Source organism: Carcharodon carcharias, chromosome 8, assembly GCF_017639515.1.
Source record: "Carcharodon carcharias isolate sCarCar2 chromosome 8, sCarCar2.pri, whole genome shotgun sequence".
Lineage (NCBI taxonomy): Eukaryota > Metazoa > Chordata > Chondrichthyes > Lamniformes > Lamnidae > Carcharodon > Carcharodon carcharias.
Window position 1 is genome coordinate 14,753,154 of NC_054474.1, and position 14,409 is coordinate 14,767,562.

At 46.1% G+C, this 14,409-nt stretch overlaps 1 protein-coding gene across 1 annotated transcript in view; it reads right to left on the bottom strand.

The window, feature by feature from the left end:
- The window catches only part of cdx1b (caudal type homeobox 1 b), a 47,534-nt gene extending 34,200 nt beyond the window's left edge, over positions 1–13,334 (bottom strand). The window contains exon 1 of the mRNA XM_041194250.1: positions 12,902–13,334. Coding sequence (XP_041050184.1) covers positions 12,902–13,334 — 433 coding nt within the window. The remainder of the gene's footprint in view (positions 1–12,901) is intronic.
- Between the last annotated feature and the right edge of the window lie 1,075 nt (positions 13,335–14,409).

Consider the following 14,409-nt stretch of genomic DNA (forward strand, 5'->3'; position numbering starts at 1 on the left):
CTGATGCTGTCATCCTGACTTCAAAAGTTATACCACCACCTGCGAGGCAGGAGCTATAGAGCTACACTCTCACTTAAAGACCTGGAATGAGGAGAAAGCACATCAAATACATCCTGACAGACACCAGCCCTTACTCAGCAGCAGTACCACTTCGCCCCCCCACTCATCTCTATGTAACTAGACAGATAAGGACATCTTTCAGACAACAGAAAACACACTAACATTGAGTAAATGTTAATCCTCCTTTGCTTTTCTCTTTGTAGGTCACCATTTACAATGATAGTTAACCTTTTCTTATCTCCCAACAAGCTCCAAGAGTTAGCTATTGGGTCATTGATGTAATCAACACTCTCAGAGCCTCCTCTCACAGTTCTGGTTCCCACTTCACTCCTCAAGAGGGGCTTGTCTGATGTCACGGCAGGAACATTCATTAACCTTTTAGTGGCCAGCTCAGAAAATAATCCAATTTAAGTTGGCCTTGTTCACATAAGAAGGTACAGGATTCAAAACCAGAGGCCTGGCTGAAGAAATTCAGGGTTGGCATCCAGTGGTGATCCTCGTGTCCAGTGAGTGTGGTTGACTCCCCATTGCAATGGTCCATAAAACACTCCCACCGTATACTCATCCTCCAATTGGCTGGAAAAAAAATATTGCCACAGCCACAGAAGGCACACTCAGGTGATGGCCTGGCAGACTCAGCCAACCTGTGAACATTTCCACAATCTCACATGGGCCTCAGGACATCCCAAACCACTTGACTGGTCAATGATGTGCAGCAATTTAGGCACAAGATCCCTCAACCAACTACAGGGTAATGGCCTCAGTTTAAAGCCTTGTCATCTCCAACAGTGCCACACTCCCTCAGCTTTGGTCTGGAGTTTATGCTTTGGTCTGGATTTTATGCTTTGGTCTGGAGTTTATGCTTTGGTCTGGAGTTTATGCTTTGGTCTGGAGTTTATGCTTTGGTCTCCAGAGTGGAATTCAAACGCAAACTGTTTTAAAAGTTCTGACCAAAGTTGATTCTGTAACAATACCAGCCAGCTTGTGGATTTCTGCACACAGGTTTAAGAATTATCTGTTTCCTGGCTGTAAGTGCACCAGGTGAAGGTCCAAGGGCCAAAGTGCACAACACTGCCAAATTTGAAGAGAAGGCATGATAAATTAATGAGTAGCGTCAGGATAAGACCAAACCTGGGTTTTCAAGAGCAATTTCATTCTCAGGACTGGGCATTGCTGGCCAGGTTGATACTTATGGCCCATTCTTAATTGCCCTGAGGTAGGGGTAGGGCATCTTCTCTAAGCAACAGCCGCAATTTGATCCAAAGTGAGTGACTTGTTAGGCCCCTTTGGTACACATTCAAACAGTCCTACTTGACATTATGCTAGATGGTTGCAATAAAAAATTAAGCCAGGCAGATAAGGGTCAGTCATGTCCGTGTGGGACTGGAGGCTCAGACAGGGTAAGGACAGCAGGTTTCCTTCCCTAAGGGGGATTAGGAGAGGTATAGGAAAGGAATTTCAATGCCGAAAGCCTAAACAGCTGAATTTACAGCTGCAGTGCAGGAGGGATGGAAATCCAGGGTGTGCAAGAAACCAAAATTGAAGGAACGCAGGAATCTTGGAGAGTTGTAGCACTGACGGAAGTTACAGAGATAGTTGGGAAGGGGGGGTGGTCAAAGGCTATGGAGGGATTTGAGCATGAGGCTGAGAATTTTAAAGTTGAGACCTTGCTGGACTGGAAGCCAATGTATGTCAGCAAGCATGGCAGGGGGTGGGTGAGTGGGATTTGTTATGAATTAGGTTTGGAACAGCAGAGGTCAGGATGAGCTCATATTTGTGGAGGGTTGAAAATGGGAGATCAGCCAGGGCAGCATCAGAAAAGTCAAGACAAGAGTTCACAAAAGGTATTGATGAGGGTTTCAGCAGCAGATGAGCTGAGGCAGTGGTGGAGTCAGGTGATACCACAGAGGCAGAAGTAGGTTGTCTTGGTGACGGAGTGGGAGTGAGGTCAGGAGCTCATCTCAGGACATAACCACTACTCAATCTCACCCCATAGGTATAAATGACAGAGAGACCGTAGTGAGGGGAGCAGGGAGAGGAGAGTGAGGGGGTGGGGAGGCAGTGAGGGTGCCTGGGAATGAGTTAGAAAAATAGGCAAACAAGTCTTGATAGAGGTTGAGGTTGCAGGTGAGGGATGCATCGTACAGACAAGAAATTAAAGTTCAGTGGGACAATGAGGAAATAAAACAGAAGCAATAAAATCTATGCCAACATCAAATACAATACAGATCCGATAAATTAAAACTATCAGACTCCATCCTGTTTGAGGCTCAGAGTCTGTGACCTGTACTTTAAACTCCAGCTTCATTTTGAACTGCCTCTGTGTGCTACACCTCTAGTCCTATCTTGTTTTCAAAGAAGTCTTTACTGCATTTAGACAAACAAGGTTCTTCAAAGTGAGAATATTTGATGATGTGTACTGGGATGACTGCTGGATATGTGCCCACACACACACACCTGCACATGTGCACACACACACGTACACATGTGCACACGCATGCACAAAACACACATGTACAAAACACACATGTACAAAACACACATGCAAACACACACACATGTACATGCGCACATGCACACAAAACATGCACACCACACAAACTCACGCTTCCGTAAAAGCACATTGACAGTAATATAAACATATCTCATGCACACATACACAAACACGCTCACAGACACGTAGACACAAGTGCACGCTCACATATACATTCACACACATGCATGAACATACAAACACAGACATACACATAGAAGCTATGACCAAACTTGAGAAGACAAACTTTGACCTCTGACCTTTTATTGCTATAAAGAAAGCAATTCTAAGAAAACAAGAGCAGGTGTTACTGATTGTGCCTATCTTTTTGAACAGAAGACTTGTTTGATGTGAATTTGCCAGGAGTGGTTAGAAATTTTAAAACACTAGGAGAAACAGAAAGGTAGATCAAAGGACAGGGACCGCTTGTACTGCAGCTCCATGGATACAGAACCCAGACCAGGACAATGGAAAGGGAACAGCCTCTTGTTGTTCAATGTTAACCGGTTTACATCCCGACCTCCATTCTTCATGTATATTGACTTTGTCGTTGCCGAATATCACAATGGAACTCTTTCCAGGATCCCCAAGGACCTCCAACTACCCTCTCCCACAGCAACATGGATGGTCCTATTAACATATTCCTTCCACATTAAAATCATAATCCCAAACTCTCATTGCCTATTTAATTTTAAAATTCTTATATTCGCATTCAAATCCCTCAATGGCTTCACTCCCCTCCATATCTCTGTAACTCCAGCCCTACCAACCTCCAAGATTTCTGCAGTCCTCCAATTCTGGCCTCTTGCTTGTCCATGATTTTAATCACCCCACCATTAGTGGCCGTGCCTGCAGCTGCCAAGGCAATTAGCTCTGAAAATCCCTCCCTAATCCTTCCTGTCTCTCTATTTTTCTCACCTTCTTTAAGATGCTGCTTAAAATCTACTTTTTGATCAAGTTTTTGGATGTCCCAATATCTCCTTATGTGGCTCGGTCTCTCTTTCAGCTTGATTGCACACCTTTGGACATTTTATTACATTATAAGTGTTATATAACTCTGCTACGCATACCCTGGGCAGGTAGCCTTATAGCACAGTGGGTGCCATCCCCAACTCTGAGCCAGGAGCCCTGGGTCCAAATTATACAGGAAGGCCATGGCAGATATGTTCACGATGGGGCCAACCAGGTTAATTATTAGCTTGTAAATCCTTCCAATATGCCTGATGGCACCTGGATTGAGCGGGTTGTCTTATGAGAAAAGGTTAGACAGACTGGGCTTGTTCCCACTGGAGTTTAGAAGACTGAGGGTTGACTTGATTGAAGTATATAAGATCCTGAATGGTCTTGAGAAGGTGGATGTGGAATGGCTGTTTCCTGTCGTAAGAGAGTCCAGAAAGAGGGGGAGACTGTTTTAAAATTAGGGGTCGCCCTTTTAGGACAGAGATGAGGGGAATTTTTTTTTTCTCAGAGGGTTGTCCGACTTTGGAATTCTCTGCCTCAGAAGGCGGGGGAGGTGGAGTCATTGAATATTTTTAAGACAGAGGTAGACAGATTCTTGTTGGGCAAGGGACTCAAAGGTTATTGGGGGCGGTTAGGAATGTGCAATTCGAAACACAAACAGTTCAGCCAAGATTTTATTGAACGGGGGAGCAAGCTCGAGGGGCCGAATGGCCTACTTCTGCTCCTATTTTGTATGTTCATAAGAGTGGGAGAATTTCCTGACCAACCATTTCTTTCTTCCTAAGACACGCCTTAAAACCTAACTCTTTGTCTAAGTTTTTGGTCATCTGTCTTTGGCTTGGTCTCAAATGTAGTCGAATTGCACCCCTGTGATGTACCTTGGGGTGCTCTTACTACGTCAAAGGCGCTATAAAAATGAAAGGTGTTGTTGCTAACACTCAAAAAAACCAAAAAAACATTCAATTTTAAATCAATATGTAAAATGAGAGGCCACTTCTGCACCCAAGTTCATCTCCAATGACAAACACCATTTGCCGTTTCGAGATGGTGAGAGATCCTGTGAATGTTATTCCTTTAACTCCAGCCTTCGGATTCTGAATAAGCAGCTTATTCCAACTGGTGTGCTGGCAATATCATTCTGATGACCCCCCCTCCTGGCTATCCCTAGTGTTGGGGTCTACAGTTACAATAATGTAGAACACACTGCTTAAACTTAAAAGCGATGTTAAAACAAACTCTTATATGACCAGAACTTTGTAAATAGAGGTAACAGAGTGGAAAGTGAGGAAAGTTAGGCTAAAGTTTCATAAATCACTGCAGCCTAAGCTGAGGCATTTATCAAATATATCAAATGCTACACTTTAGGCAGGATGTCAAGGTCTTAGAGACAGTGCAGAGGAGATTTACTAGAATGGTAGCAGGTTCAAGAGGCTTCAGTGGAAAGACTGGAGGAACTGGGGTTGCTTTTCTTACAGCAGAGAAGGTCAAAGGGAGATTTAATAGATGTGTCCAAAACCAAGAGGGATCTAGACAGAGTAGATAGAGAGAAAAAGGCTCCACTGACAGGAGATTCAACAACCAAAGGACACCAATTTAAGGTAATTAGCAAAAGAACCAGAGGTGAGATGAGAAGAAATTATTTTTATGAAGCGAGTTGTTGTGATCTGGAATCTGTCAAGGCGGAAGCAGATTCAGTAGTAACTTTCAAAAGGGAATTGGGTAAATACTTGAAAAGGAAATGAGCTGCAGGGCTGCAGGGAGGGAGCAGGGGAACTGGGACTAATTGGATAGTTTTTTCAAAGAGCCAGCACAAGTACAATGGGCCAAATGGACTCCTTCTGTTCTACTATTATTCTGGCCTGAAGAAGAGTCATATTCAACTCAAAATGTCAATTCTGTTTCTCTCTCCACTGATGCTGCCAGACCTGCTGATTATTTCCAGCATTTTGTGGTTTTATTTTAGATTTCCAGCATTTGCAACATTTTGCTTCTATGATTATTTAATTGACAATGATATCTTCATGATTTCATTGTGGTCGAATGTGTACTGACGATCCAGTTGTCCCCCTCTCTGATCTTCCGCTTAGTTTTTACAGGGGGTTATGATAGAATTATACAGAATGTACAACATAGGAACAGCCCACTCAGCCCAACCAGTCCACACCAGTGTTATGCTCCACACAGACTCAACCCTCTTCATCGCACCCTCTCAGCATACCCTTCTGTTCATTTCATGCGTTTATCTAGCTTCCCATTAAATGCTTCAAAACTGTTCACCACAACCACTCCCTATGGTAGTGGGGTTCATGCTATCACCACTCTCTGGGAAAAAGAGCCACTCCTGAATCCCCTATTGGATTTGTTAATTACTGTCTTATATTTATGACCCCTAGTATTGACCTCACCCACAAGAGAATATGCAGCTAATCAAATTCAGCTCCGACTGTACACTGCCAGTTTTCAGTCTCTATAAACCTGAACAGTTGAGTTGTATGGTAAAACAAAAACAGAATTATCTGGAAAAACTCAGCAGGTCTGGCAGCATCGGCGGAGAAGAAAAGAGTTGACGTTTCGAGTCCTCATGACCCTTCAACAGAACTAGGAAAACAAAAACAGAATTACCTGGAAAAACTCAGCAGGTCTGGCAGCATCGGCGGAGAAGATAAGAGTTGACGTTTCGAGTCCTCATGACCCTTCAACAGAACTAGGAAACCTGCTGAGTTTTTCCAGGTAATTCTGTTTTTGTTTTGGATTTCCAGCATCCGCAGTTTTTTGTTTTTATCTATGAGTTGTATGGTATCTAGATTGTCCAGCCTGTTTTAACTGTAGTCTAAGGAAGACAACATGCAGTAAGGCAAGGAGTAGGTGGCCCCAATCTTAAGTTTTAGAAACTTGCAGACTACAGGAGGAAGGGGTGGTGAGGAGTTCAATCTTTAGATCCTGGGAATGATTGAGTTAGATTGAGAAACAGTGCAGTTAATCGTGTCTCTGTCTGATGGCAGTAATTATCACTCTGCCTCAGAATCCTGTCTCCTAATTTAACAAGTGAGTGCCACCACTTTAAAAATAAATGGGTTAAAAACTTTAGTAAAACAATAAAGTCTATGTGTACATGTGTGATGCTGATGTCACACAGAGAGAGCGTGGTCCTAGAAATTCTGTATATCCATGATAAAATCAACTAATTTTAGTTCACAAAGACAACTAATATAACAATTTATTTTTAACATTAAATCCCCGTTCTGTTCTGCTGTTGCTTCATTCAGATGACTGGACAATTCAAATCGCTTAATTACTAGACATGAGCTGGGTGCTCAGGAATAGATTGAATTGCAGGAAAAATGGGCTGAATTTCTTTTCCGGTTCAGGACCCCGGCAATGGGATAACTCCACGCAGCATCAGTGTGACATACACACTGCGCTTTTTGATTGAAAGACTAACTAATGGCCAGAGGACGCACTCAACACCCACTTCAGAGCAGCAGGTGGGATCTGGAAGCTGGAGGGTAATAGAAGACCCTCCAGCACTGAAGGAGCTGCAGTCTGCCCATGCAGTTAAGGAAGAGAGAGGGTGCATCAAGACCCTCTCCGCAACTTCAAAACCCTGCAACTTAAAAATAGCCACAGCTGGGCAACCTGTGGCCAGTCAGTTGTGTGAGTGAATGCTTAAATAGTTAAAATGAGCACTGGCTGTTCATCTGCAGAGGGCAGCGCCACCACCCCTCCCCTTTCACTCGCGATGCTCCAGCCACAACAATGGGCCTGTCTGCTGACTGGAGAATTCCAGTCGGTGCGGGACAGGGGCCTTACTGAGTCCCTTAACTCACCAAGGCTCCTGACACAGCACCTTCCAAATCCACAGCCGCTACCCTCTAGAAGGACAAGGGCAGCAGAGAGATGGGAACACCACCACCTGCAAGTTCCCCTCAAGTCACTCACCATCCTGACTTGGAAATATATCGCCATTCCTTCAGTATCGCTGGGTCAAAATCCTGGAACTCCCTCCCTAACAGCACTGTGGGTGTACCTACACCACAGAGACTGAAGCGGTTCAATAAGGCAGCTCAACACCACCTTCTCAAGGGCAATTAGGGATGGCAATAAATGCTGGCTTAGCCAGTGACACCCACATCCTGTGCATGAATATTCCTGAGCACCCAGCTCATGTCTCCTAATAATGTGATTTGAATTGTCTAATCATCTGAAGGAAGCAACAGCAGAACAGAAAGGGGATTTAACGTTAAAAATAAATTGTTATATTAGTTGTCTTTGTGAACTAAAATTAATTGATTTTAGATGACTTCTCTGTCATGGATATACAGGATTTCTACGTGACTCACACTCTCTCTACGTGACATCAGCATCACACATATACACATAGACTTTATTGTTTTACTAAAGATTTTAACCCATTTATTTTTAAAGTGGTGGCACTCACTTGTTAAAATAGGAGACAGGATTCTCAGGAAGCGTGATAACTTCAGTCCAATAATTTTCCTGAATGTGATCTAGTTGATGATTGTCGATTAAGAAAGAAAATAACATTACTAATGTTTTCAGAGGGAACATGGTTCAATTTAACGCATTGCACTCTGTTTTGCAGCATAGCCTCCTCAGAGTGCAAGACACTGAATTTACAGGCTGGTTCAAACACTCACTCTCCCTCAACGTATTTAACAATAGGACTTCCAATTCAAATACAACCAGATAATAGCTCCTACATTTACAATTATTACTACAATATACATAGCACACCATGAGAAAACTTCAACTAATACAGAACATCAGGCAGATTCACACAAGCTATTCCTCATAGCTTCCTAATCTGTCACGATTTCTTTCATCCCAACAGTTGTAAAACCTACAGACTCGACTACCCCAATACTCCCCTGACAAGCCTCCCATGTGCCACCCTCCATAAATTCAACTCAGCCAAATCTCAACTGCTCGTATCCTAACTCACACCAGGTCCCATTCATACATCACCGACTGTGCTTGTAGATCTACACTGCCTCCCGGTCCAGCAACGCATCGATTTTAAAATCCTCATCTTTGTTTTCAAATCCCCCCATAGCCTCTTCATGAACTCCCTATCTCTGTGATCACCTCCAGCCCTAAGCTTTGGAATTTCCTTCCCTCTCCACCTCTCTACCTCTCTCTCTCCTCCTTTAAGGTGCTTCTTAAGACCTACCGTAAGTTTTTGGTAACCTGTCCTAATATCTCCTTACATGGCTCAGAGTCAAATTTGTTTGATAATTGTCCCTGTGAAGCACCAATTGGGACATTTTACAATGTTAAAGGTGCTATATAAATGCAACTCGTTGTAAAACTGTTAGTTAACTATGCTGCCTATTGTAAAATGCAGGCTGACAGTTTAGAAATGTGCAGACTCTGGTGGACTGAGGAGCTCATGTGGGGCAAAAACGAGGCTCCGGGAGATGGTCCTGTTCGAGGTTCACAGGACAGTACTTGCGAAGCATGCTCCAAAACACAAAGGCAAGTTTGTGGGACAATGTGAGTTCTCGAAATAACATTGACAAATCTCGAGGGTTTTTCCAAAGGGTCTTATGAGGCTTTGAGAAGAGACCTCAGTAACAAAGTGATATCAATGGGGAAAGAAGTCACCACTAAGACGGAATGCTAAGAAACAAAATAAACTGTTCTTCTTTGAAACGCAGAGCTGTGGTTGAGGTCATCTTGCTTTCTGCACAGTTTTAATCACTAGCCCATATATCAAACACAGAATGAAGCTGTGTTTGATAATCCCCAGCTCAAACTTGGAGTCCTTCCTCCTGCTATGTTTTACATCGTCTTAATGTGGAACTTTTTCATCGAAGAACAACCCCGGCGATGGAAACAGCAGCAAGTTGCATTTACACAGCACCTTTAACGTAGGAACATAGCCAGACAAAACTTAACACACAAAGAGATATTGGGACGGGTGACCAAAAAGCTTGGTCAAAACGGAAGGTGTTAAGAAAAGTCTTGAAAGGAAGGGAAAGAGAGGTTTGGGGAGAGGAGGTCAAACCTTAAGGCTCAGGCTCAGCCTTCAGTGATGGAGCAATTAAAATCAGGGATGTGCAAGAGGCTGGAATTGGAGGAGGGCAGGAGATCTCAGGGGGTCTTGAGATTGGATCAGTTTAGACAGATGAGGAGGGGCAAAGGCCAGGTGGAAAACAACGGTGAGAGTTTTAATACCCGACTTATTAGGTCCATAATTTCTTCCCTGCTAATTTTTTAATTTGATTTTTGATTTAAGTTTTGCAAGGCGTAATTAAAATAGATTTCACAGGATGTGGAAGCGTGCAGCATGGAAGGAGCCAGGCCATTCAGGCTTTTGAGCCCAACTTGCTGCTAGCTTTTTAACTGGAACTACCTGCTTTGGTCCTGTTTTCCTGCAGAATCACAGAAACAAGTTCAGTTGTTTGAGCAGCGATAGAACAGTGGATGACAGTATAACCAATTCTCTGTGGGGGGAGACCAACCCCCTCTACATACCCAACTGCAAGAGCATTTGAAGCTAAGTCTCAAGGTGGGGTGGGGGGACCAGGCCTATTGCCCTTAAATATAAGATAAATATAATAAGCCTAATAAGGAATTCAGGAGAGTGGCGAGAATGTGGTGCCCGCTACCACAAGGGGTTGTTGTTGAGGTGAATGACGTAGGCCGGGACTTTCAGCTCAGCATGCGGACGAGGGTCTGACATGTCCGAGCGTGCAATAGCGCACGATGGCATCCTGCAAGTGTCCTGACATCATTGGGCACTTGCGCAATATTTCGGTCGGCAAGCGGGCGGGCACGAGAGTCAGCAGCGCCCCCACCGTCAGTTAAGGGGCCTGTTGAGGCCCTTAAGCAGGTAATTAAGTCAAAATTTTCACTGCCCGTCCGACCTTATGGTTGGTGGGTGGGCCGATTAAGCCAAGCGGACTTTGCATTTTTTGCGAAGCCTCATCCGCGGGTGGGACGAAGTTTCCAAGAGCGAATAAAAATATCAATGATGTTTTTTTAACCCCCCACCCCCCACCCCCCTCGCCTTGGCAGCGCTGAGTCTCTCAGCGCATGTTTCACGTTGGCTGGCCATTGACTGAGGCCGGCCAGTGTGAAATCGCTGTTGGGGCCCGATCGCAATGGCAGGGCCGTTTCGTGGTCACTCCCGGCCCTGCTCGCCCAGCAAAGGGAAAATCCTGCCCATAGATACAGTTAAAGGGAAGCTAGAGAAACACATGCAGGGGAAAGGAATAGAAGGTTATGTTAGTGGTTGAGATAAAGAGGGGTGGGAAGAGGCTAGACAGGCATGGAGCGGATGGGCTGAATGGTCTATTTCGGTGCTGCAAATACTATCCCATTGGTGTCAGCCATGGCTGAGTTGGCAGCACTCTTGCCCCTGACTTAGGTTCTGGGTTCAAGTCCCACTCCAGGGCTTGAGCACAAGAATCAAGGCTGGCACTCCAGTGCAGTACTGAGGGAGAGCTGCACTGTCAGCGGAGGTGCCGGATTCTGCATGAGGCTTTAAACTGAGGCCCCAGCTGCCTGCTTGGGGTGGACGTAGAAGATCACAAGGGACTATTTGAAAGAAGGGCAAGGGAGTTAGCGCCCTCCCCCGCACCAGTGCCCTGTATCATGAAAACACAGGTTATCTGGATGTTATCACTGTTGCTGTTTGTGGGAGCTTGCTGTGCACAAATTAGCTGCTGCGTTTCCTACGTCACAACAGAGACCCCGATTCAAAAAGTACAGCGCTGGCTGTGAAGCGATTTGTGACGTTCGATGGTTGTGATGAGTGTTAAACGAATGTAAGCCTGTCTTTCTTATGCTTTCTTCTTCCCTCCCCACCCCCCCACCCCAGTTATCGCTCACACGCTGGATTCTCAGTTGCGTCGATTTTTTAAAAATTAAAAATTGTGACAAATTCGTAATCCGCCAGCCTGAATTTCCTCAGGTTGCCCGGAGCTTTCTCCCCTGCTACGGGCAAAGAGGAGATTCGAATTGCTTTCACCCGGTCCCTGTTCTGCCGGAAACTCTCTAGCGGCTGATATTTGTTCAGGTGTGAGGGTGTTACATGGGCAATGTTGAACTGGCAGCGCGGTTTAAAATTTGACTCCATCTTTATTCCCGCTCCAGTCAATTGGGGGGAGGTGCGAAACCTGCTGCTCAATCGGTAACATTCAGTTTACACAGGTCCGGCAAGCTCAAAATCTACCTCCACTGCCTCGTTTACCAATTTTACACCTTAAAGCATTACAACATGGGCTGTGCAGCTTTCTAACATTGAACCAACGCTAGAAACCATGGCTCACACAATACCCGAACTTATCCAAATTACCATAAGTGCCATAAGTGAGACTCTTAAACTTTTGTTTTATGACTAATTTCATCTTGAGGGCTTTCTTTTGGTTCACCTGGTGAGGGTTCGTAGTGAAGGATTTTAAAAAGCAATGGTTCGGGTGAGATCAGTCACTGATTAGTGACAGCTTTGAGCTTTGAAAGCTTCTTGACTGCAAGAGGGGGAGGATTAAGGAGCTGGGGGCATTGGCTTGAGTAGGAGAGTACACAGTGGAACTCAAAGTCCACACACTGAGGGAGATTGTGTCGGAGGAGGCATCTGGAGCTGTGAGGGAAGGATAGAGAGAAAGCCCGGAGACCCCACCCCCACCCAACCTGCCAAGCCATAATGCAGTTACATTTCTCACACCTAATCAGGCCCCTCCTTCCTGACATTCATTCATTTTCAAAAACCCTCTGTGACCCCTTCCCCACCACAACCTCTTTCAACCTGCACTCTCTGCTCAACAAAATCACTTACCAAACCTCCTTTTCCTTAAGGGAACAAGATTGTTGCCATCAAACACCTTCTCTCCACCCCCCCTCCACCAACGAACCCTCATTCCCCACACCTCCCCCACCCCCGGCAACAGCCGGGGCCTCCGTCCGTGCTAAAATTCTTGATCTTGTTAGCTCTACCTGCACGAGCATCCGCTCCCCAGCACCTTCTGAAACCCGCTGTTGGCTGATGCTTTCGATCTCTCCCTACTCTGCTCTACTTCAGCGCTGAGAGTATGTGACTGCCAGATAGGCGTGCAGCACAGCAGCACTACAACAACAGCAAGCTGCATTGACATAGCACGTTCAACACAGCAAACCGTCCCGACGTGCTTCACAGGAGTTTAAATCAGGCCAGGTTTGTGTTTTGCCTTAACATCTGAATTAATGCCGTGTACCTTTAGCAGCCCTGGGCGTTTGGTTGAGATCAAACCGACCAAGACTACTCCCCGCCACACCACCCCCCCCCCCGCCAACCACTCCCCCACCCCCCCACCCCCACCCCCACCCCCACAACTCCCGTCTTACCTTGAGGGTTCGGCTGAAGATTACGTCTCATCCAGTCGTAGGGATTCCGCCTCGGGGAGCTGGGGGAGAGCTGGGGGACCATGGTGCTCATGGAAGGCAGTAGGCCAGCTCCCCCCTGGGGCTGCACAGGGGCAAAGTCAGAGGGGCCGAACGCCAGCTGTCCCGGCGAGGAGGTGACGGCGGGGGCACCGGTGCTGTAGCCATGCCATTCGTCCCGCGGTGGGACGTAAGGGGAGCTCCAGGTGCCGGTTGGCTGAGGGTGGTGTGGGTCGGCGCTGATCCCAGAGACGTGGTGATGGTAACCGGCAAAGTCGGAATACTGAGGAGGAGGAGGAGGGGGGGCAAAGTTCTGGGGGTTTAGGTTCAAGCTGGGGTGCCGCACGGAATTGGGATACATGCTGCCTTCCTTATCCAGGAGATAGCTGACGTACATGTTGACCGAATCCAGCCTGGAACATGCTGACTCTCCACTTGCCTGCAAAGGGCGGTTTTGGTTTTCGCACACAGTTTGTATCACTCCTCCCTGATACACACACACACACACACACATATACACACACACACACACACGGTTTCTCATTAACCATCTCTTACTTAAAACACACCCTGACGTCACATCTCCCTCTCTTCACAAATTTGCATTGAAAGAATTTTTTTTTCACTCCCAGAGATTAGAGATGGAGAACTTCAAACAGAGTAACAAAGGTTAAAGAGGAGGGATATTCTCTCTCTGTTCCCCTTGTCCCTCAGTACCAGGGCCAGGTGAAGTGTTGAGTTAAAAATAAAATGCCAAGTTCAGAGAAACAGAGAGAGCAATTTAGCAAGTTTATTGAGCTGCTAACTCACTTTCCTCACACTGTTGTGCGTGGTACAAATACAATTTTTATCCTAGGTCTTGCACATCGAGATAGCAAATCTCAGCTAAATTGGTGTCTGTGAGCGCTCCAACCCCAGTCATTCCAAAACCCCCCTGGTCGGTCTCTCATCTTCCACTCTCCTTAAACTTCGCCTCATCCAAAACTCTGCTGCCCATAACCAAAATCACATGAAGGACAACACTTTACATCGCCATGCCGGGCATGTTTGGAGGTGGGGGGGCGGGGGGGGGGGTGGTGTGGCTGGGGTGGGGGGAGGGGCACTTAAAATTAGCTGAGTAGCTATCCCACCGCCTTCCCTCCCACCCCCGAGCTGACCCCCATAACATACAAGGTGGGCAGGTGCCAAAATCAGCAGCCCACCCACCATATTTAAATGAATAATTAAACATCAATTAGGCTTGTTAACAAACCTATTAGCTGGTGTATTACGTGCCCACGCCATATGGGGGTTGGCGTGGGCAAGAGTGGGCAGGCCATTTTTTGTGGCCTAGATGAAAAATACGGGAAGGAAGTGGGGTGGGGTAGTAGGGCAGTGGCCTGTGTGCATCGGGGGCACCTTCCCCACACCCAAGATGTCAGACCCCACCCCACCCCCCCACCTCCTTTCCATGCTACCTGGCACCCCACCCC